At 41.7% G+C, this 24430-nt stretch overlaps 1 protein-coding gene across 4 annotated transcripts in view; it reads right to left on the minus strand.

Moving 5' to 3' along the window:
• The window catches only part of LOC142894216 (RNA-binding protein with multiple splicing-like), a 45865-nt gene that overhangs the window by 12084 nt on the left and 9351 nt on the right, over positions 1-24430 (minus strand). For 2 of the 4 annotated variants that reach the window (XM_076035489.1, XM_076035488.1), the window contains exons 2-6: positions 17831-17908; positions 16808-16846; positions 14830-14892; positions 5762-5912; positions 2044-2171 (exon numbers count right to left, since the gene is read on the minus strand). In XM_076035489.1, the coding sequence (XP_075891604.1) occupies positions 2044-2171; positions 5762-5912; positions 14830-14892; positions 16808-16846; positions 17831-17908 (459 nt within the window). The remainder of the gene's footprint in view (positions 1-2043; positions 2172-5761; positions 5913-14829; positions 14893-16807; positions 16847-17830; positions 17909-24430) is intronic. The other 2 variants (XM_076035491.1, XM_076035490.1) reach the window with 1 other exon arrangement.

A 24430-nucleotide genomic window follows, 5' to 3' on the forward strand; every position in this document is an offset into this window, starting at 1 on the left:
CTGACACCATCTTCGCCGCAGCCTTGAGATCTGTTGCCAGGAGCAGCGAGAATCCATGCAAACTTAAAGCCGACATAAAACAAATTATACAAACAGCAAGATGCCATCAGGATCAGCAAATGGGCATCGTGAGAAGAGTTTCAAGAGATCAATAATGCATTTTGATGTGAACTTGCAGCGGATCAGTGCAGATGAGAAGGTCTCAATAAGCCAGATCACAGTTGGTTAAGCAAGGATTGAATTGAATTCTGGTTATGAAAACACAAACACCAGTTTAGGTTAAATGAATAATTTCATGACAGATTTCTACTTTTCTACCGATTTCTCAATCAAATGTCACATTTTGTGGTTTAAAAAACACAGACACCTTTACAGAATAACTATAAATGATTGCCATGTCAAGATTAATTACACTGGTCAACAACAAATTTATTGTTTCTGTTTTTTTTTGGTTTTTTTTTAGCTGATTTAGGATAATTTTGATGTGCTGAATCCAAAAATCAGTCAGGTCAACTCTCTGAACTAAGCTACGTATACATTTTTATTTACATGTACGGGTATTTTCCCATCATATGATGCAACATTCTTTGACATTTCTTGCAATGAAAATCTGAAGATTTTCAACTTATAACTATTTTTTTTTTTTTTAATATGATGATAATATGATGGTGATGACCACTGCGCCAGGATTGTCAGATTGTCCATCGAGCTAGGCTCTTGCCTCCCAAAGCATGGACACTTACATTCCACATGGACAGCAGCCTTGAATTATTTCCTATTCTTTGTGTTTATATCCGTTTTGCCTGGTTGGTGTATCTGTTTTTCACTCTGTCCTGTCTGCCACCCTGGCTCACTCTGCTCCTTTCTCTCTTTCTCTGTCTCTCCTCTATCTTTCTACTTCACCCCAACTACTCACAGGCAGATGATGGCCCTCTGGAGTCTGGTTCTGCCCTAGGTTTCTTCCCACAGGGGAGTTTTTCCCAGCCACTGTCGCATCTTGCTTGCTCCGGGGGCCCGGTTGGTTCTATAAAGCGCTTTGAGATTTCCTCCACTGTTCCAGAAGAAATGGTAAATGGACTGCACTTATAGAGTGCTTTTACCTTCACGGTACCCCAAAGCGCTTTACATTGACCTCTCATTCACCCATTCACACACACATTCATATACCAATGGGTGGCTGCTGCCATACAAGGTGATGCCTCGCCCCATTGGGAGCAATTAGGGTTCAGTGTCTTGCCCAAGGACACTTCAGCATGTGGACAGTTGGAGCTGGGGTTTGAACCGCCAACCCATTGATCATCAATTTGCAGCCTGCTCTACCAACTGAGCCACAGCTGCCCAAAAAATGAATTTGCACAATGACGATGCAACATTCAATTTACCTTACCTTACCTTACCTTACATTACCTTAATTAATGTTATCGATAATTCAATTTACAGAAATTGAATGATGTAACATTTAATTAATACATTCTGTTAAAAAACTATTATTTCCTGCTAAAATCTTTTTTGGATGGGAAATATTAATGAAAATCAACTGATAATGTCACAAAAATGTCATCAATTTAACCAGAAAATCTGATTTTTCAAAATCAAATTAACATAAAAACCTGACCTGATTGAGAAAAATGGATGTCATTTTTGGATTCAGCAGAGCAAAATGGTCCTAATTCAGCTGAAGAAACAATTTAGAAAAAAATATTATTTTTTTTTGTAACCCAGTGTTATTAAAAGGTTTTATAGTTCACCACGGTATAGACCATTGTAACACCATGTTTGGGAGGACAAAAACAAGGCAGCTACATGAGGATGAACCAACACCTCGTTCGGGGTGCTGTTCCTAAAGTTCCTAAAGAGTTAAGTATCAGTGTCCTTTATGACATCACTAAATACAAAAAAAAATGTATTTTAGCTATGGTAAAAGAAGCTGCAGACGGAAAGGGTGGACTTTCCTCACTTGCTGGGTAGTGCGTCAGTAGGGCGCAAGGTGACGGGTGGCAGCAGTAGTGCTGAGGAAGAGGGGTTGGGAGTCGTGCAGGTTACCTGAGTGTGGAGCGAGGAGGGATAGGTGAAAGCAGGTGGGAGGGCCGGCGACAGCTCAGCCGGGTACAGCGGGTATGACGCCCACACGTCTGGGCTGCTGGGATAGAGAGTGGGCACTGTGAGCTCATCTGTGGAAAGAAGAAGAAGAGGAGTGGGGTGAGGAGTGCGACCCGTGAAAGGGGGAGTGGCCACAGAGAGACGAAGGGAGGGAGGGAGGTTGTTGGGCGGAGACAGCAGCTGGTGGAGGTGCAGCAGCACTCGCCGAAGTTCGCTTCCTCTTATTGACTGTCATAATTTCTTTTTTTTTTCCATTCTTTCTGAATTTTTTTTTTTAATTATTCAAAATCATGGTATTTAGTAGGGATGCAACAGTACAGTTTTACCACGGTTCGGTATGCACCATGGTTTTTGGGCCACGGTAACGGTACGGTTTCCATATCTTATTATTTGAAACTACTCTGACTAGCAAGCAAAGGCAATATTGTATTTTATAAATAATAAAAAGCACAGATACAGTATCATCAAAAAACTGACAATTTTTTTTATAAATGTGTACTATCAGATCAATTTAGACAAACATAAAAGCACTGATTAAATACAACATTTACGTCTTTTCACAACAACAAACAGGGAGGAGAAAGATTAGCGAGTTTCAGGACGAGTTGGACAGTAGTTATTACCGTAATTTCCGGACTATAAGCCGCTACTTTTTCCCATGCTTTGAACCCTGCGGCTAATACAACGGTGCGGCTAATCTATGTTTTTATTTTAGAGCTAACGGCCACTAGGGGACCTTCTCAATTTATGGATTGTTGTGTGGGCTCGGGAAAGAGTGAGACAGGCAGTTCACGCGAACAACGAAAGCAAAAGTGGAAGCAAATACAGAGAGAGAGCAAGACAGTTTGCGCAGAGGAAGTTTTCATGCACAAACCCTCATTGTGGAAAACAAACCAAGAATTGCATATGATGCAGCTTTTAAGTTAAAGGCAGTCGATCTGGCTAGATCGCTCGAGCTCTCGTCTGTATGTTCTCTTGTCTTGCTCTTGTTGTCGAGTTCTGGTCCGACTCCATACCAATTAACCGAGGTGACCAGCGGGACCCCGCAAACAGGATCCGCGGTGCGAGTCCAGAGTCGCAGGCTCGCAGCCGCCAAACCGCTCCGCTCCACGGACCCGTTTCCTGGCGAAACACCTGCGGCTGGAACCCGCGGGTCGTCAAAAGGCCGCACAATATTAGTCTCGGCTCTTTTGTTTACAACATGCGCATGAAGTTTTGTGACTGCCCGAAATGTACCAAAATACAGTCATTTGCCGTTGTGTACCAAAACCAACCAGGGCGTACCGAATGGTTCGGTTCGATAACAAACATTGTTGCATCCCGAGTATTTACTGCACTTGGCCACCACAATTTTTGGGAGTGCACTGATTCAGCTCACCTGTAAAATCCTTTTTCACTGGTAAAGTGAAATATCACACAAAACAATGACAAACCAAAAGATACATAGGAATAGAAGAATCTGTTCCATAAGAAAATAGATGAACTAGCATAAAATAACGGTCATTACTTTGGCTCTATCATATAACATAAAAACAAACAGATGTTGTTGGTTATTGCTACCGTTGAATTTATGTGTCTATCACCTGACCAAAGCTGCCCCAGGTAGGTTCAGTGACCACCCAGTCGGAGCTTATGACATGTTAAGATTCAATACCGTATTTTCCGCACTATAAGGCGCACTTAAAAGTCTTGTTTTTTTCAAAAAACGACAGTGCGCCTTATAATCCGGAGCGCCTTATATATGGATTGATTCTGGTTGTGCTTGCTGACGTCGAAGCGATTTTGAGAGGTACACGGCGCTCTGTCAAAGTGTTTTACCGTAGTACGACTTAGGTAAATTACAAAAGGAAAAGAACGCCAGAATTTATTCTTTGACGCTTGCCGCGTCCCTCCTGCGTCAATTGTAGCAGGTGGGATCGTTCCGACAGGAAATCAATAGTGTAAAAACACGGTGGATCCGGTTGATTTTCATCATAACACACAATGTGCTGGATTTTGTATTTATATGTGCTGTACTTTACTGTGAAACATCAACGTGACGCATCGGCTTCAACGCTGTTCAGGTCGGCCGTCAAACAAAAAACGATTTCACTTTGAATCTCAAACTATGATGAACAAAATGCATCTATACTTTAAATACCTGCATTTTGCATGATGCCAGCAGTTTGCGTTATTATTTATTTTCTTTTTTACACACATCGATACTTCCAGACACTGTCCCAACAGTGTCTGGAAGTATCGATGTTTTGTTTCATTGTTGTTTTCTTTAAAAACACGCGAAAACTACCTGGGTTGTTGCGCCATCTTGCAATCCTCGCGTGAACCGATCGAGACGCTCTGCTCGTAAAACGCGTCCTGTGTGGGAGGGTGCTGGAGCGTGAGCAGAGCGTCAACGCGGTCGCTCTATCGCGTAGATGAAGTGAGACAGTGGTCAGGAGTCCGGCGGTGCTGTAGAATCAAGCACTGATGGAACGTAATCGAACACCTTCCGAACCGTGGTAGAGAACCTCCGGTGGATTTCAACTCGCGTTGGTAACATATTTCTAGCGGTATCATTCTGTTTTTTATTTGTTACAAACAAGTTTTAGAGTTACTGTGAACGCAGTTAATAAAGTCTGACGGACTTATCTCTGATTCTTTTGTTTCGCTTAATGCGCCTTATAATGCGGTGCGCCTTATAATGCGGTGCGCCTTACAGTGCGGAAAATACGGTAACTACAAAACATCAAGGGGAAAGCGGTCCAATGTTATGAAAGCCAGGTAGCGGCGGTCTCCATTATTGTTCATGTACTGTGCAAGACAAAAAAACAGTCAGTCCCAGTGCTAACAGGGGTCAGGGATTAGCAAACAGTCAATTATACTCCCAAGAATCAGCGGAGTGGACTTAATTTGAGATAACATGAAAGGACGCCATGTCAGACGTGATGAATAAGTCACTGAGTCGAGTGTGAAGTGAACTGGGGTACAGTGGGAGCGGCGATGGAGGTGCAGAGGTGTACAGAGTGCACCTCTGAAGAGAATGAAAGAGGCCGATTCGTGGAGTGTTTTCTCCGAGTGTTTATCAATACACAATCAAATCAACGGCAGTTTTAAACATCTGCTATCAGGAAACAGCAGCGATCTCTGCCTCTCCTGCTGATTATGTCACGGCTTCATTAACCGCTTCCTCCCATTCCTCAGAACACATCCTCCGTTCTGGCTAAAGAAAAGGAATGCTCCCAGATAAGATCAGAGTTCATTTAGGAAGAATGCATGAGCACAGCTGACCTATGTTCAACTGGTGATGACTGGTCCATCGTGAATCGTTACCTTCTTGGGAATATTTCACAAAACGGGGGAGAAACAGAACTGAATTTACATTTGTAAATTCAGTTCTGTTTCTCCCTCAAAAAATAAGTAAGTAAAAAATAAGCCTGGGACACAGTGTACGTGTGGCCACAGCTGAAGCTCAGAAACACCCCCCCCCCCCCCCCCCACCGCCCGCCCCTCCCCCTTCTATCTCTACCCTTCCCTCTCCCACTCAGACAGAACAACACAGCTGTCCAGTCACTTCAAACAACACAAAGTCAGTTGGCCCCCCTACAGGAAGTGGTCAATCAGGATGGCAGAGAGGGAAGACGTGAGCTCGGCGCCGACGAGTACACAAACAGTGGCCACTCACAGGGGTCTCTGCCGATGAATTGTGGCCCGGGGCTTTGCTGGGACGGAGGAGGGTTCGGGGTGCCAACCAGCTTGTTCTTGGCCATCTTGGTGTTGGCCTTGGCGAACTCCAGCCTCAGGGTCTGGGGGATCTCTGGATCAAACCGGACCCCCTGAGATCAGACAGAGAAAACATGTCAGCATGAAGTGTTTGTTTCCAGATAAAAATAAATTATATATATAAATATGCGTGTGTGTGTGTGTGTGTGTGTGTGTGTGTGTGTGTGTTTGTGTGTGTGTGTATGGGTGTGTATGGGTGTATGTGTGTATTTGTGTGTATATATATATATATATATATATATATACATATATATGTATATATATATATATATACATATATATACATATATACATATATATATATATATATATATATATATATATATATATACATATACATATGTATATATACATTTTTTTTTGTTTGTTGAATAATTGGGGAAAATCTTGATCTGACTCAAATTAGCGTTCTACTGCTGGGTCGAGTTGAGCACATATAAGATTTTTGTGTATTGAAAAGGGAACCGCCTGTATAATGAGGCCCCAATGTGTGACATTTAGAAAACAGGCTTTTGGCATAAAGAGGATTGCACAATGCAAACGTACATTCAGTTTGCAAAGTCATTTGGTTGTGTACTTCGGTTGTGTTGTCAGTCACCAGTAGCATCAGCAATGTAGTTTATATCAAGTCACGTTAAATTACATCACAGCTCCATGTAAAATAGACCTTGAAAGTCACTGAACGTACGTATCATTTTGGAAATGTAGATTGTCAATGTTCAAATACAAACACAACATTTGTCAGAAGATTTCAACTTTCCTCAACACTGAGACTGCTGTGATTCCATTTGTATCCAAATATGCATTGAAAACAACAAAAGGGCAATTTGATAGAATTAAAAGTCCTCATATTATAAAACTCCTCTTTTTATAGATGAGGTGTGTGTTAATGTCTGTGATTCTCCCTCTATATTATAATAAGATATTTGTTTTTGAAGCATACTTTAATAAGATTAACTTGTTACTACTGAATAAACCTTGTAGGTGACCATCACCTGCAGAAAACCTCTAAAACTAGTGGTGGGACTTGATTCAAAAAAATAATCAAATTAATTATGCCCTTTATAATTAATTCATCTTAATCAAATGTTTTTTTAATCACATATCAATATATGAGTTAGTAACAGAGGTTTGGAAGTACTTCAATAAATGTTTCAGGTATCTGTACCTCACTTGAGAAATTCTTTTGTTCAACTTTTTACTTTTACTCTCTAAATTTCACATTAAAAACATGCCTCTTACTTTTGCGTTTATAAGTATTTTAAATAATTTATCTTTAAAGAAATTCACTTTATAGTTGTTGTTGCTTGAAGTGGAGCTATGTGAACTATGTTAATGTGTACTTCAATAAAACACTGGATCATATCTCAAAGGAAGATTATTTGAGAGTGCCTCGGCTTTGGGGTCACTGTTTGGAACATTCGCTCCAGCAGTGACATCAGGGGAAGCAGGTGAGGCTGTGCCACACCTGACAATCTTGGAAAGAAAAAAATGTAAAGTAAAAAAAATAATACTCACATGGTTATATTTATCCAGTGATTTGCACTTTAAAGGTATTTTTCAGTTAACTTCACCAGTTTTCACCACAGCCTGCTGTGCCTCTCCACAGATGCCGCAATGACTCGTTCACTGTGCTGGCGCCCTTTGTAGTGCGACCGTATTTCTGTCTCTCTGTTTGTCGCTATTAAAATGTTTCAACACTTTTGCTACACTTTTGCTCATGCTATTTCTTTTTCAACAACTATATGTGTGTTACTAGTTTCTTCTGCTGAGCGATGAACAAACTGCTGCGAAGAGCCACTGAGCCAAACACGCAGTTATTCTGCCTCATGGTAGGGGTGATGGTGATCCCAGGGATTCTTTTTGCGACTCGGCTGCAGAATACAGTCAGTGTTGGTGGATAGACTGAGGTCAGTAGGGCTGGAGGACTTGTCTGTTAAAAACATTTTGGAAATGGGGTCAAGTGAGAGGGGAAAGGCACACAATAGGCACACAGCTTTTGCTCCAGCTAACGCTAACTGTTCCAGCTACTACAGCATTAGTGGCGCGGTCCTTCTCAGCACTAAAAAGACTAAAGACAAACAGTCGGAACAGGACTGAACAAGGACGACTCTCTTCCCTTGCAGTGATCTCTACTGAGACAAAAAGACTTTTAAGACTGAAGGACGGCAAGGACAACGTCTATGATCAAGTTCTGCTTTTGTTTACAAGGAGAGGCACGTGAACTTCATTTATAAATAAAGTTAAGACCATAATAATGTTGTTGTTTTTTTTAATTAAACATGCTTTTTGTTTACTAGAGTTTGTATGTGTGAAGAAAGCTGAGATGAGATTTGAAACATAACCCGTTAACTGCTGCCAATCAAATGATCAAAAAGCTACTCTGTAGGGTTCATATGTTTGTAAATCTGATTGTGATGAAGTTAGTGCTTCACCAGCTATGAACCTCACCGCACGTCACAGGTTGGTCATAACTATGACTGATTACATTTTGGTTGTGCTGCAGTTGAAAAAGAACAAGATTGTACTATTGAGAGTAGCAAAGCTTTTCAAAACAATCCAGACCTGGCCTAGTGGTAGAGACCACTGGTCCGTGCCAGACCACTGAACTGGCTACAACTGCTGCTGGCTAGACCTTTGGTCAGTTCACTCCAGATTATTCTGTCACAACTTTTTAATTTTTCCAAAAAATATCCAAAAAATGTATTGTTTCTTTAATGGCCCCAAAACGTTCTGTTTATACATTTCAAAACTTCAGTAACCTACGATGAGTAAAGGGGTTAAATCAGTACTTTTACCGGATTGTTTTTTTGTTTGTTTTTTTAACAAGTATCGGTACTTCATTTTGCAACATCTGGTTGGCGACTGTGTTTGGTTTATTCCGCGCTCTGACCTTCTTCTCTCTAACGCTCCAGTGCTCGTACTAGCTGCCACGTCAGGTGGTACCGGAGGATTGAATAAATGCGATGGAACGCAAACTCGTAACACCGTTCGCACCGAGCAGCGGTTTCATCTCTCTTTTTTAAATGTAAATTTCCCATCCACCGGGCTTCGCAAGATGACGCATTGTCATCCATCACAGCACAGGTCACCTGTTAGCCCGACAATGTTGACGACGACTTACGCTTGTCTGACGTCACTCAGTCACTTAAATCCGCATTGACGGAAACTCGTGCAAAATACGTTCCATGTTGTCTATAGTATAAAATAAAATGCAATATTTTTTAACGCCACAATTTTGTGCGTTAATTATCGAATTAACGCGATAATATCCCAACCCTTATTAAAAACTATTTTTTTTATGACAAAGTATTTGATATTTGACAAGTTTTTGATCGACCAACATGACATATTATTGCTTCATACACAAACAGACCTTGGAAGTTTCAAGTGCAAGTCTTAATATAATATAACTATTCTCAAAGGATAAGGCTGTTTTGACATCAGAAATCTTTTTAATAATAACTAAATATCAGCTCTTCTTTCTAATTTTCTTCATCTTTGGGTATTATTATATCAGTGTTTAATGTAGCAAGAAATCCATTACTCTCCTGAAGGATATTGTCACACTGCGGTGAGGTTGCGTCTCGTCTTGGTGTTGTCTTGTCATTTCCTGTTTTATTTTGACACCGTTACTAACCTTCCTCTCGTTTCAGATCACTTCCCCCTCCTCATGTGCCACCTGTGCGTCTGACCCAATTACCCATTGTCTCCACCTGTGCCTCATCACCTCATGTGTTTAAATAGTCTGTGTCTCCCTTGTCTTGTGCCAGAGTGTCTTGTCACGTCTAGCGCCCTGCCACAGCCCAAGAAAAACTCACAGTAAGCTGGCACAGTCTTGAAGGCGAGTGATAATTTTTTGTTCTTAGTCAAAGTTTAGTTAATTGTTTCTGAGATTCTGTTATTTAGCCCCTCTTAGAGAGTGATTTTTTTTGTTTCTTCTTTATTAGCCCTTTTTGCATTCCTCCCAGTGAGCGCTTTTGGTTTTGATCTGTTTTAGTCTAGGTTTATCCTTTAGTTATGTAGCTTGCCCCGTTTCCTCCTTTGGAGTGATTTTTAGTTTATCCCTTGTTTTCCCCCATCCTCGGCTCTTTATCCCTTGAGCAACTTATATCTTGCCCTTTTTGTTTCATAGATTAGGTACTCTAGGAGTTTCACAGCCTGGTTATGTTGATCACTTGGTCTAGAGGTGTATCGCGTGTTGGGTACAATAAAAATCTTTGCCTCTCACTACCCTCTGCGTCTGAGTCCTGCCTTGAGTCCCAGCCTGACAGATATTTGCAAACATCTAAATTTCACTTCTTAAAAAAAAAGGGGGGGTGTTGCTTTCCCAGTGCATATTGTTATAAATGCTTTTGTTTAGAGCGGAGAGGCAGACCGACAGAGGTGTCATTGCTGAGCCAGATTAATGCTGACTGCATGATGGGTCCAAATGATGTTACACATTCCAGCTGCAACATGAAGCTTTGGCAAACGTGCCAAAACAACCTGACAAAGCTAATCATTTTGTTCTCTGCTGAAGTGGGGCAGCTACAAACGAGTGTGAGCCAGTGATCGCAGGACTTGAAGTCAAGACAGGACACTGAGCTAGAGGCCACATGGAGTTCTTTGATGTTTTTCTTTTCTTTCTTTTCTTTTTAAAGCCCCCAACTTGTGTATTCCATGCCTGGTTTTGCAGTGCTGGCTGAGATCTAGAAATGTATTTACTGCTGTGTCCTGCAAGTGTTGAAGCCTCGAGGGTATCTGGGCTTTTGTACAAAATTACTCTTTCCTATCCAGCATGACCATGTGTAAACAGTTGCTTAGAAAAAGAAAAAAAAAACTTGTGAAGATTTTGAGAAAACCTGTTTGTTTTTTCCACTTTTGTTTGCAATGTTTGTGCCATTTTATCTCCTGAAGCAAACGCAGATAAATGTCAGTTTGAACCTTCCTAACAGACCTCTTGGTCTACATGTGTCTGAAGCAAATGTGCATCTGCTGTTTCACCACACAGCAAACGAGGCACCAGATGGCAATTTCTTGTGCGCGATAAACTTTATAATGCTTTATCGCCACAAGTGACTCAACCCCAACGTCACACCATCACGTTTCCTGGCCACTGTTAGCACCTTCCAGTTGGTTTTAATCTGATTGTACAAAACGCTTTGAGACACCTTTGCATGGGATTTAACGCTGCACAAACAAAAGTTGATTGATCGATTGATGACCCTTTGACCGTTGATGCAACACAAACTGTTGGGGTTTTTGTTGCCTTTAATTGCGGTGTGCCTTTCTGCTTCCTTACAGGCCTCTGATTGGCCAGGCTGACCTGAGAGGCAATACTGCTACAGCCTGCATGTGTTTTGATACTGGATTATTTAATATTGTGTTGGTTACACAAGGATTTAAAAAAATAAAAGAAAAAAAACAATTGGGTTTTCTTTTCATGGAAGCGATTTAAATGTTACTCTGCGGACAGGTGAAGATGTGATGAGCAGCGACGCTAACCTGTTGATATGCGATCACACCACATGTGGTGGGTACTAGAAACAAGAGTATCTCTTGAATTTTGTGACTGTAACGTAATCTGAAACATCACAGCTACCATCTACCTTCACTTCCTGCAGGCCTGACTGCAAAAATGCGAGCCAAACTATTCTATAACCGACCGCAGTCAAACACACCCGTGCCCGTGAATGGTTTTGTGTACTTTAACGCGGTTCTTATGGGCCGTCACTCTTCCCCTTTAGAAAAACTGGGAATGCAACAAAAAAACAAAAAACAAAGCTCTTCTTCAAGTGAAGATAATGGGGCCGTTTGTTTTGAGGGGAACACTTGAGGTGGTGGCCAAAGGTGCCCCATTAATGTCCTCGTTCAAACCTTCGTGAAAGACACTTCAGAAAACGTGGGCCGACACGGTGGCGGGGAGCGAGATAGAGGCAGTCTTTCTGCAGCGGGTGAGTGAGAAGCATCAGGAGAGGTTTTCTCGGGCTCGTCCCTGCAGGCACCGGGTAAAGCTGGGGTTGAAAACAAGCTTCTCATGAAGGAAGAGGGAATTAACTGGGATTGCCTTGGCTCAGGGCATTCACAGCTTCTGCCGTTGGAGGCTGCTGGGATATAATGAGGTACATGGGCCTAATGAGGCCTGAGCACATCTTTGAGCTGTAACTGCGTTAGATATCCAGCTCGAGATGTGTCCATTTGAGCTCCTGCACACTTCCGTATGCATTATTTTAGTCCTTTTGAAAAAAAAAAGAAATAATATTTGGGAGGAAACACAAGAGCTATGGGGAGTCTGATTCTCAGTTTTCCATATTTCAATATGCAGATAGATGTTTGCAAAATCTGGCTTATCTCCATATGACCTCCGGGGAGGTAGAAAAAACAAGAGCGCTGTTAATTTCTCAGCCCTTTCGGAGACACTCTGGCTATTGTTGGCTCATAATAAGATGATAATTTTTATCCTGCACTGCCTTTGATGCGCACCAACGTCTCGACATCTGGAGAAGTTGACAGATTCTGCTCGCTGTTGTCACAGTTCCACTTTTTGGCAGATGATAAAACTGATCTTTTTCTGGTAATGACAAGGCCTTAAAAGCCAAAGGAGCCTGTGTGTGTGAGTGTGTGCGTGTGTATATATATATATATATATATATATTTATATATATATGTGTGTGTGTGTGTGTGTGTATATATATGTACAGGTAAAATTAGAATATCAAGTAAAAGTTGTTTTATTTTGGCAATTTAACATAAAAGATGAAACCTGATCAGCAAAATCCAAAGAAATAAAAACTTGAAATATATTGATTTGCATATTATTGAATTGCAGAAATACAACAACCTTTTCAGGATATTCAAATTTTCTGGGTAGTATATGTGTGTGTGTGTGTGTGTGTGTATATATATATATATATATGTGTGTGTATATGTACTTACTTCAAAACAATCAGAGACTTAATCTGTGTGAGAGCTGGTGTTATTCTCATCCATCCGTACTTATATTGCAAGTAAAGCTGAATAAAGCCCCTCACACTGCGCTGCCTTCTGAATGAAGAGAGATTAAAATTAAACCCCCAGATCAATGTTTTCTATTTATACATGGGTGCGAAAAGAGCTCCTGACCTTGCAGGATTTGTGGCAAAAAAAAGCTTTGAGATGAAAAAGTTAAAACTAAATTACCCCTGCAAGAAGGGTTTTTGGGGCTGAGCCTGCCTTCGCGACCGCCTACCCTGGCCAAAAGCAGTCCCTGTGCATCCCACCGCGTGCATGTGCAGGTGTGCGTCTTTCTCGCGCGCACACACACACACACACACACACACACACACACACACAGAGCGCTTTTTCCCTTTAAAAAAATGAGTCAATGTCTACTGAGTGGGACTGTATCTTATGGGGCTCGAATTTTGCTTTTGGGACCTTGACGAGCTGTGAAATGACACTGAGGAGACTTTTGTTAATCAAAGTGTTTCCTGTCATATACTGAAGTTTAAAGAACCTTGAGGAAACGGCTTCGATGGGAACTCTTTAACTCTTTAACTTTAATGTCACCCATTTGTGAAACTCGTCATTTAAGGACTATGAAAGAAAAAAAAACTAAGGATGTCACAACCCTTTAAAAAAAAAAAAAAAAGTTGATTTTTAAGAATAAATGGAAACAGCTCCCTTCTGGTTTGTCGTGGACCAAAAGTCAGAGCGTATGAATGTTGATCTTGAAGAGAGGACTGATGGATCTTTGTCTCTATGACCTTCGTACTTGGCCACGAGGGCCATTCTGGGACAGTGTTTTTTGCCAGTAGGTGGCTTTATGGAGCACTTAGAGTTTTCATTTTTGCATTTTATAAAACCGGTCCTAACCTGCTTGCCAATTTTCACTGATTTTGGAGTATATTGGAAAGAGGTTCCGCAGTTTCCGGACCAGGACTACGCGGTTTCACAACAGCTTCTTCCCCTACACAATAAGACTATTGAACACAAAATAACCCTTCAACTCATGCAATACAACTGAACATACACATACTCATTTGCACTTTATGCAACGCACTTTATTACTTCACTGTGTTGTTCCTCCTTTGTGTTGTCATTGTTGTTTTTTTTCGGTAGTTGGTGCGTCGGAATTTCATTTTTAAATGTACACTGAGAAGTGATAGTTTTTAAATGACAAATAAAAAGTCTAAGTCTAATTAAGGGGGTCAAAATGGGGTGGAAACTTGTGTCACTTGTGCGTGTATCCCGTACAGAAATATTCACAAAAAATAAATAAATAAATAAAATAAAAATAAAAATTTAGGGGATCAAGCTCATTTCATGGCCCCAACATTTGCAATTTTGGAGGAGAATGTTTAAAAATTGGTAGATTTTTTTTGCATCATTTTGTACATATCTGCAAACAAGCTCAAATTGTGCCTTTTCCGTTGAAGATAGAGACTCTGCCTGTGAGATTGAAATGTAGGTGAGGATCACATGCACGCGTGGGTTTTGGTCCTATGTCTCTACGACGTTCGTACTGGCCGAGAATTATTCTAGTCTGGGTAATATTTGGGGGTTTTTTGCCTGTAGGTGGCACTATGGAGCACCTAATCTTTGCAACAGAAAATCTTTTTCACCGGTCCTGACCTGCTTGCTGAATTTCGTCAAAATTGAATAAGGTTAAAGGGGTAAAAATTGGGTAGAAAGACTTGTTTCGTAAATAATAATAAATAATAATAATGATGATAATAATAATGATAATAATAATAATATGTCTTTCGCCGTGGCTCAAAACACGTTTGAGTTCATCAAACACGTGGGATATTTTTTTGCAGGAGCTGCAATGTGTTTATCTCTGAACATTCCGCTCTCTCCTAGAAAATGTACGAATATCCCAATGTTGTTGTTTTTTTTTCATATCACCTAGGCGCAAGAGATTTCAAGTGGTCAGGGAGGAATACGAGGTAGGAGCTGGTGTTTGAGAGGAACATGAAGGCTGGAGTGGAGTGGTATGACACTTACATTCAAGGCATTCTTAGCAGCCTCCGCCTCTGATCGACTGTCAAAGCTGACAAACCCCACCGGCTGGGGAGACGAGTAGACAGAGCAACAGGGAAAAAAAGGAGAAAGACATGCTTTAAGGCAGAATACTGAGCCGGCATTTCTGTCTAAGTGACATAGACATGTTTCTTTTTTTCTATTATTTTTTTTTTTTTATCATCATGCACAACGCCATCTTATTCCACCATAACCTCTCCCCCATCCCCTCACGTTCCTTTTGTTTATTAAACAGCGGACACAGAACTGGAGGGCTTGCATTGTACAAGTTCACTGTTGGACTGCTTCATGCCCAAATAGGGCAATGTGGGAGAAGTGCATTAAGGAGCAGAGAGGGGGAGGCTGGAGGAGGAAAGATCGAGAAGACAAACAGAAGGAGGGGAGGGCCTGAGAATGAGGAGGTTAAAGGTGAGATTAAAGTGAGACGAGGAGTAGAAATGGCTTTTTAAGAAGGTGTGGGGGGGAATTAAAAATAACTGTGCAACATATTCTTTATCATATGTTGCAGGACAGAACAAACACGCTTCCATATGTGCGAGCGGATGGGGACGTTGGGAAGAGGGTGAGACGGTGAAGAGAAAAATCTCCAAACACGTTGCTCCCGCAGGCTGAAGTGCTGCGTGTGATCTGGAGGTAGAGAGACACAGCGCAGGTTTATGGGAAATTTTAATGTGCGGAGAAAGAGGAAGAAGAGAAGGAGGATGGAAAAGAAGGAGGGAAGAGAAGGAACAAGTGGAGACGTCAGTGGCGGCGAGCCTAATGGGAGTACAAATAGAGGAGGACTGAGATCTTTGCTATATATGGAGATGGCTGCATGCTTTTGGGACTGGAAGGGAAGAAGAATCGATTGATTGAAGACACCACTGCCGTAAATTGGTGTAGACCTGATGAAAGCAAAGAGGGCCCATGAGATGAGAAAAATCATCTGAACTGTGCGCCAGACAAAGACAACGATTATGAGAGCACAAGTAGCAGAAGATTGCAGTTTCCGCGCAAGAGCTGCATTCTTCAGATGACTGAACTTTACGGCAGGTCACATGGAGGTCGAGGCTCCGTGGTTAATAGACTCTTTTAATAAAGCTCAATTAAAAATAAATGTTTTGATGGTAAGGGACATTTGAACCAAAAAAATCCCTGCAACATTAATGATTTAAGAGTTAATTAAATCAACAGCATGACTGTTTTGTCCATTTTTAGTCTAAAATCTAAAGCGGAACTTGGACACATTTCACATTTTTCTAAACAACACATGAGCACTGAAAAAAATGCAATTAAAAAACTGTTAAGTGAACTAAGTGTTTACTAATTGCCTTTTTGATGCTGCATTGTGCTTCTGGGCTGTTTAAAAAGATTTCTCTTCGCTCTTGAGGTACAACTGGATGCAGATTCAGGAGACATCAAGCGAGATTCTTTTAATGAGTGTGAAACACGGTGAATACAAAAAGTCCATTGACGTGATTCTAAAATGTTGAAATGTTAACACGGACGCCTTCCAGCTGAACTCATTTTCGGTCCTTATCGTCCCCGGAGACAGAACACAACTGTCAGTGCGGCTCTTGTTAAAAAAAAAAAGGAAAAGAAAAGCTGACACCTCCTCCTCGGAAAAAAAAACACCACATCCCACCAGGGTCGCCTGTCTGCGACTACAAGCAGACGATCTGACTGCCAAAGGCAAGCTGGTACTACACTTTCCCCGGCGTCAACACAACCCCCACATCCCAACCTTTTTTTTTCAGGTACTTCCTGTCAGACAGCGTGAATCCTCAAAGTCAGGGGGTGGGTGTGGGGGTGGGGGAGGGGCACAGGTCAAAAGAGAGACAGAGGAAATGTTAGGTGTTGATGAGCGGCAGTTTGCGGTGATACGAGCGGCGGCACGCTGAGAGACTGACAGGTTGCCCTCATCCGTCGGGTTCATTTGGGCCGAGAGGAAAATTTTGCATACCTGTTTGGACGTGAGCTTTATCAAGGAACCTTCGTAGCCCTGAAAGGAAGAAAAGAAAAGCGTGAGCGCTGGGAAACAATGGAGCCCGCAGCCAAGATATTGCGTAACACCGCTTACACTGAGGTCTCCTAGACCGCGAGGGCCTTCTGTCGCATCCAGCCTGATTAATCAGGATTTACTTGTTATGTTACAAAGATACCAACTATTTATTTCACAGTGCATACCATGAGTATTATCTAACTGCAATTAAATGCACTGTGATTGTTCCTTTGTTTGTTTTAAGCGTTCTGCAGCACCATTTAAAGCCATTAGTAGGAGAGCAGTGGGGGGAAAAAGGCTGGCCGTGTCTCTGAGCTCAATCAAACTCCACTCTGGGACTCTCCGGATTATTTTTTTGCCCATTTGCAGTCGCAAGACCAGAGGTAACCAAAGGAAAGCTGTACAATGACAAACACTGGGCTACAGCAAAAACACAAATGTCACCTATGGTTAGTACAATTAAATCAGTTGAAAAATCACCATGATGTGTGTGACGGATGTGAACACAGAGAGAGAAGAACAAAGAGGCGACTACAAGATTTCGCTGGGACACAGCAAAATTGCGAATCATTGGAGTGATTCTTAACTCTGGCTCATGCTCGTTGTTGCTTATCTTGGTCTTTAACCTTGTTGAGAGGAGCAACATCCCCACCCTGGAGTCATGCTAAGAGCACTAAAGGGAAGGGCTTTTGTAACTGTGACTAAGACGAGTTTGACACTAAGTCAGGAGCCGTGCCTTTAGATTGTGGACATGCAGGCCTTTTTTTTTCCATCACACACTCATGAGTTTCCTGTGGATCAAGATGTGATGGAGCCTCGGCTTTTGGAGCACAGACACTTGAACCTCAAGGGTGAGTTTCCATTGCCGTTTATTTCATCACCATTAATGGAGGTCCCGTTGACTGCAGGAAAGAAGACGGAGGAGGAAAAAAAAACACTGCTAAAAATAGCTGCAGCCCATCCATTTGAAACATACAAACATACCTTAAATGGTCTGAACAGGAGATAGAGCTCCCGTGGCTTGATATCCAGCGGTAGCCCACTGACGAATAGCGTTCGGACCTAAGAAAGACAAGAAAAGAAATCATGTATTTTTCATGAACCTCCATCGGTTATAAATAGGCCCCCTGCCGTCACTGACAGTAGAAGATGAGATTATGAGGAAAATACACTGCAGGAGTTTAAAAGTGCTCTGCGTTGACTTGACACTCTGCCCCTGTTTGCACTTGGTCATTTCAAGCGTTTTTCGAATTCTAATCGGCAAAAAACACACAAAGTAACCAAGTGGAAACACTCCAAATCCGTATTGTCATCCGATTACTCAAACCACCTCAGGGAGGTGGTTTCGACGCATAGCATAGCATAGCATTCCTCACGGACGTGTGAACAGAATGCGAGCTCAGTCCACATTAACGACCGCCTACTCCACTCACCTCTCCCGTGTACGTACTTGTTCGGCGCCCCACCTCCCGGCGTCGTCATTATAACGTTACAAACAAGAAGCCAAAACAAATCATTTTTGTTAGACTCTTTTATTAGGATGCTAATAAATTTCATTCCGCATTAGCCTATTTTGTCAGTGGAGCAGCGGTCGCAGTTTCCCACATATGAGATTAAATGTGCGATGTTGCATCCGAAAATTTGCCAGCCACTGTTGATCCGAAAATAAAGTGGTCACCACTCTGTCCCACCAGTCGTTACTCCTCGTTCGGATCCATACGAGCTGCAGTAGAATTAAAACGAGTAACTTGATATAGTCCGCAAACAGGAAGTTGATTCTTATTTGCTTTCAGGTGAAACTAGCCGTAGTTTTGCGCTTTACTGCCCCTAGTGGTTAAAAATGCACTAATGTGATCACAAGTGGCACGCTCGAGACGCATGTTAATGCCATGTGCGAACAGATGCTTCAAGACGTACTTGTGATACGATCCTCCAAAACAGTTACAAGTGACCAAGTGCAAACGGGGCCTTAAAGCTCAAAAAAGGTCAGATGCTGATATAGAAGTGTTCCAGCTCAACACACCTCTCTACATCATGTGAAATGCATTTCATCTGCATAATACAGATTTCTACAGCATAAAGTATTCTACTGCAATGCTCCCCTCCAAGCTCTAGCCTCTGTTTTGCATTTGAACTTTTCAACTTGTGCAGTCCATGTAGTGGAATCACAGCAAAAAGAGGGGGTGGCGGGAAAGATGGGAAACTTTAAGTTCTGGCCCGAGTGGAAGAAGGTGGGAACCCACAGTGGGAGTAGCATGGAAGTGTTTTCAGTGACAGAAGTTGTTATTGATCTGCGCACTGGTGGAAAACTAAATTTAATGTGCCGCAACGTCTCCAGGTGTGTTTCACGTGAACGCAAAATGTAATTTTAGGCCTGAAAAGCGCATATTTTTTACCTAATCACCTAATCCGCTATTTCTCTTTAAATGAGAATCCCTAAAGCTATGCACGGTATATGACAAAGTGCAGATGGGTTGGAGACACAAATGAGAGAGGGTGGGTGAGGGTGCAGTCTCTTTGTCTAGAGAAAAGGAGATGAACGTGAAAATGTTACTGCGGAACTATGGGAACTGTGCACTAAAATGTGAGGAATGCAGCTCAACAACTGGTTTCTAAGAGGCCCACCAATCAAACATAGTTACACATCAGCTAGAATATGCTGCTATAAAAAACAAATGAATGGCATACAGGTAAAACTAGTGAAAAAAACTTAATAACTGGTCCAGCACCTTTCTGACAAAAGGGTGGCTGAACCTCAAGCTAAGAAGAGTGAATTCATGAGTGAAGAGTGAAATTTACATGTTTATAAGTTTTTTAGTTCTTTTTTTTTTTCTTCTTCTTCTTCTTCTGGCCACCATGGATTTATGTACATGATGCACTTTAGTTTAGGCACTGATATAATAAATTGTATATATATGTGTATAGATATATGCATATATATGTGTGTGTGTGTGTGTGTGTGTGTGTGTGTGTGTGTGTGTGTGTGTGTGTGTGTATATGTATATACATATATATATATGTATATATATATATGTATATATATATATATATATATGTATATATATATATATATATATGTATATATATATATATGTATATATGTATAAAGTTGGGGGGGGTCAGAGGGGGGTGAAATTAAATACTTTTTATAGGTCTGACGTACAAAAAGTTCTAAACTGAAACATGATTAATTTTTTATAAAAAGTGATTTTATTTTGAACCTGTTCCTTCACATGATTAGATAATCTTCTCTACAAATAAAGACAAAAACAGTAAATATAGTGTGCAAATTTAAACATTTTTTTTTAAAAAACTGTTTTGTCTCTAATCTCAAGAATGAGTGAAATACAGGTTATTTCACAAACAAACAAAAATGTACAACGTTTTTATCAATAAAAAAAAAAAAAAACATTGCGCCTAGAATGATCACCTGACTGGAGAGATCTTTATTTCATAGGAGATATTACATTGAAACAGCCAACTGTATGTATAAATAATACTAATCCATTTTGATATGCAGAACCTTTTTAAGGCTGAGTTCTTGATAAAAGGTGGGCCTGCAATTACACAGAACGGTTTCAAAAACGGCCAGATGTACTGGACTGTAGACTCGACAGGACAAAGGAACTGCTGAACTAACACTGCACTTCATTCCCACATGAAACCTGATACGCAACCGCGATGCCAAAGGCAGCGCAACACACAAACAAAGAAGCTTAGCAACTCAGGGCAGCGGCAGAGAGCCGGAGAGTACCAGAGTGTTCGGCCAGCTAACAAATCTCAGCTTGTCGACTTTCTCACCTTTGTTCTTATCTTATCTTATCTGAGCTGAACCCTGCAGGGCTGTCACTGGGCTCCGTCTCTGGCAGCCCTGCTTAAATAAACTCTTTCAGAGAGTTCCCTTGTACGGCGTCGCATGGGAACAAAGCGACGGAACAGGAGGGTATCAATCAGGCATGAACGAGGGTAGTTGCTGACAGCTGCTCAGGCTAATCATACTAATGGCCTCGTGTTAAAAATTAAAACTAGGTGGATTGACAAAAAAAAAAATACATGCGCATCATGACACAGCTTGCCAGTGGTTCACCTTTCAAGTCCTAACAAAATGCCTTTGTTTTACACTCAGTGGAGCGAAAGCTAGATGCTGAATGTTGTGAAGTCTGCTGTGCATTTAGAGGCACAAAGGAAAAGAGTCATCGCACATCTGTAATTGCCTACTTCCCTGTCTACCTGAAGATTCATGTGCACACTGATCTCGTCGAAATGATGACAGACCATTGGGAAGCGTTTCCACTACGGAGGTTAAGATGAAACTCAGGATGAAGAACACCGTCCTCTGCTGCCACCGCAAACAACAGAGCAGGCTTGGCTGTGCTGAGCCTCATTCCTGAGACATCCCCCTACGTCATCTGTTGTGATATATGATCGGCAAAGACGTGCTCGTCTGGCGCGGGGCGAACGGCACAGTCTGGAGATGGGATGATTCACAGGGCTGACGTGTCAACAGCTCATGCTTGCAAACATCTGCTCTTGATTATAGTATCATTCTTGTAAGATTAGCCGGCAGAGGGCTTCAGGGGTCGTTTACTAGGGGTCAGATTTTTTGGAAACTGCATATTTTCGAAACCGCGCTAAAAAAAAAAGTTAAAAAAGTCGTATTCAAAAAAAAAATCCCGTTTACACGGAGATGCTGGAAGTGAATGGAAACGATGTAGTACCTAAGCCCAGCCTGGTGTGGCACTCCAAGTTTACTCCCTGAAGGCGGAGGAAGAAAAACACCTGAAGCATGCCATGTTTAAAGAAGCAGGAGCTCACTCTCTGCACGTTGTCTGCACCTCAGGTTGCAGTGCGGGGGGGAGGGGTTTAGAGCTATGACATCAGCGTTTCCAAAAATGATTGGTTTTGGCATTTACGCGAATCCGGACAGGCTGCGTTGTCAAAAAAATCCACCCTGAGGACTGTTTTCGAAAAAGCGCGGTTTCGGTCTGTGCGGTTTTCTATGAAAACGTCGGCTTCGTGTAAACACAAAGCCAAACCGCATAAATATTTGTGCGTTTTCAGAGAAACCCGTATTCGTGTAAACGGCCCCTCAGATGAGAGGAGGCACTGCAAATGTACTGTAAAGCGAGGCTCTGGGAGTTTGACGATGTTGTAAAACTAAACCCAAAGGTCAAGTCCTGGTGAAGACGATTCTGCAGATTGGTAGGGAGGGGCTAAAAAAAGCAACAGCGAGCCCAGTTTCGCCGCTTTATTGGCTTTAAAAAATGACATTTTATTGGTTCACCCTGAGTCACATACTTCCATTTCCATAACACTGAGTGGCCTTTGAAATCATTGACTGTTTATGACGTGCTCACATACCGATGAGCAGGAAGGCTTCGATCAAAAACTGCAGTCCCGATCCACCTCAAACCAGCTGAGTACTTCACAGCCCTGCTATGAGTGCGGTTCCCTGGCAACGCCTTGGCGAAGCACAGCAGTGTATAGAGCCCCCCCGGGCTACAAACATCAGATCTTATTAAGGCCACTTCTGCACCAAGTCCCAGGGGATCAATGTACCTCTAATCAGAGATCCCTGACTCCACAGCACCCAGTTGAGGTCATCACCTTATTGATACCCTTTCATTCCTTTTGGAAGGTTTAGCCGGTGACACCACAAAGATGGAGAAAAATACACAACAATGAAGGCATCATCAAAAATTTATCAGGCCTGGTGAACACCCTGAAGCTCAACTGCTCCACAAATGAGACAAAACTCGTGCACTACTTTTGCACCAGTTCCAAAACCTGTTTCTTAGTATTGAGAAGCCACTGAGAAGCTGGGTGTCAAATTTCTTTTAAAATTCACAATAATCCATCAAGTAGCCGAGTGAAAATCTGAGGTATTAACTAATACACGAATTTTCAGACTAATAAGTTCTATTAAAAAAAGTTGGCTTTTCAAACCTGACGATGATGTTTCAACGTATCCTCTCTGTCTTCTCCAGAGGAGTCACTAGTGTTGGTGCGATATCAGTTGTTGTTACAAATTAATTATTTTATGTTTGAACTTCTGAATACATTTAGCTTGGAAATGTGTTCCAGCTGGCCTTCTCACACTTCTCTTGTTCCCTGTAGTGGTGCTTTTGAAATTTCATCACTTGCCTGTCAGGGATCAATTTCAGCGAAGGCCAAACTCAGAAAAAAAATATGATCCAAGCTGGAGTAAACAATAATGACGCTTTAAAGAGGCTGGATTACAAAAGATGTTGTATTTAGACTCAAAAACATTTAGTTCTAAAAAAACAAAAACAAGCTGAGCTGCAGGGAATGTGTGTGTGTGTTTTCTTTTCTTTTTATTTTTTTTAAAAACCAGGTCACCAAATACAAATACCTGGGTATCTGGCTGGACAACACACTTTCCTTTTCACTCCAAGCAAAAATCAAAGCCAAACTTGCTTTTCTATTTAGAATGCGTTCCAACTTCACCCCCTTTGCCAAACTCGCCCCCGTAAAGATGACGATATTCACGTTACTCGACTATGGAGATGTTATCTACAGAACCGCCTGCACGAGTGCACTGGGAAAACTGGACTCTCTATACCATCCGGGTTTCCCCCTTCAGAACACACCACTCTATTCCTCTGTCAACTGGCCCTTCCTGCACACCCAGCGAACCACCCACTGGTTCATGTTCATTTATAAAACTCTCCTTGGCTTATCCCCTCCTTACCTCTGCCACCTGCTACAAACTGCCTCCGCCCCCTTCAACACACATTCTGCTCGCCTCATTCTCCTTAAAACTCCCAGGACTTCTGCCGCCACAGGCCAGTCTTCATTCAAGTCTGCAGCAGCCACTGACTGGAATAACTTGCAAAAGTCACAAATCTACCTTCAAAAAGTCTTTAATGGCCTTTCTCAACTTTTTGCCACTGTTTCTCCCCCCCCCCCCCCACTGATCCTCCCTGACTGTCATATGATGTTGTTTTAATCTGTGTATATGAATGTTTGTCCCCTGTACTGTTTTTAGCTCACTATGTTTTTAACATGTTTAGTTTGCAGCCCTCACCTCCTTTCCCTAAGGCCGTTATTGTAAATAAGGATTTGTTCTTAATAACTTGCCTGATTAAAAAAAAGTTTAAAAAAAACAAACAAAAAAAAAATCAATTAATCAATCAATAACTGGCTCTATTATTAAAAAGTCAGATATGGTAAAGTTTGCCAAGTTTCTTAAACCAACAGGTCGCTGGTGAACCATTCAATCTTCCCATGTCCTAAATCTTTAGTCAGCCTAACTGCTTGGGCATAATTGGCTGTAGCACCATTCAAAACCAGCACAATGCAATTTGTCAGCAAGTACAAACGCTTGATTTGTTTAATTAAACCCACATATTCTTGTGTCATTTCTATTCAGCTTGTGGTGTAGAATGATGCGGCCTGTGTTCTTCCCAGATATTTGCTCCAACTTTAATTGAGCGCTTTTTTTGACCGTCCCTTCTGGTCGAAATAAGGGATGCGACATTGGCGTAATGTGAGATGATTAGTGGGTTACCCACCTACCCATGAGCACGTGCATAGCATGGATCATACATCAGGCGTTTTTCT

Source organism: Nelusetta ayraudi, unplaced genomic scaffold, assembly GCF_046127955.1.
Source record: "Nelusetta ayraudi isolate G7.1 ecotype Tasmania unplaced genomic scaffold, CSIRO-AGI_Nayr_v1 ptg000042l, whole genome shotgun sequence".
NCBI classification, from domain to species: Eukaryota; Metazoa; Chordata; class Actinopteri; order Tetraodontiformes; family Monacanthidae; genus Nelusetta; species Nelusetta ayraudi.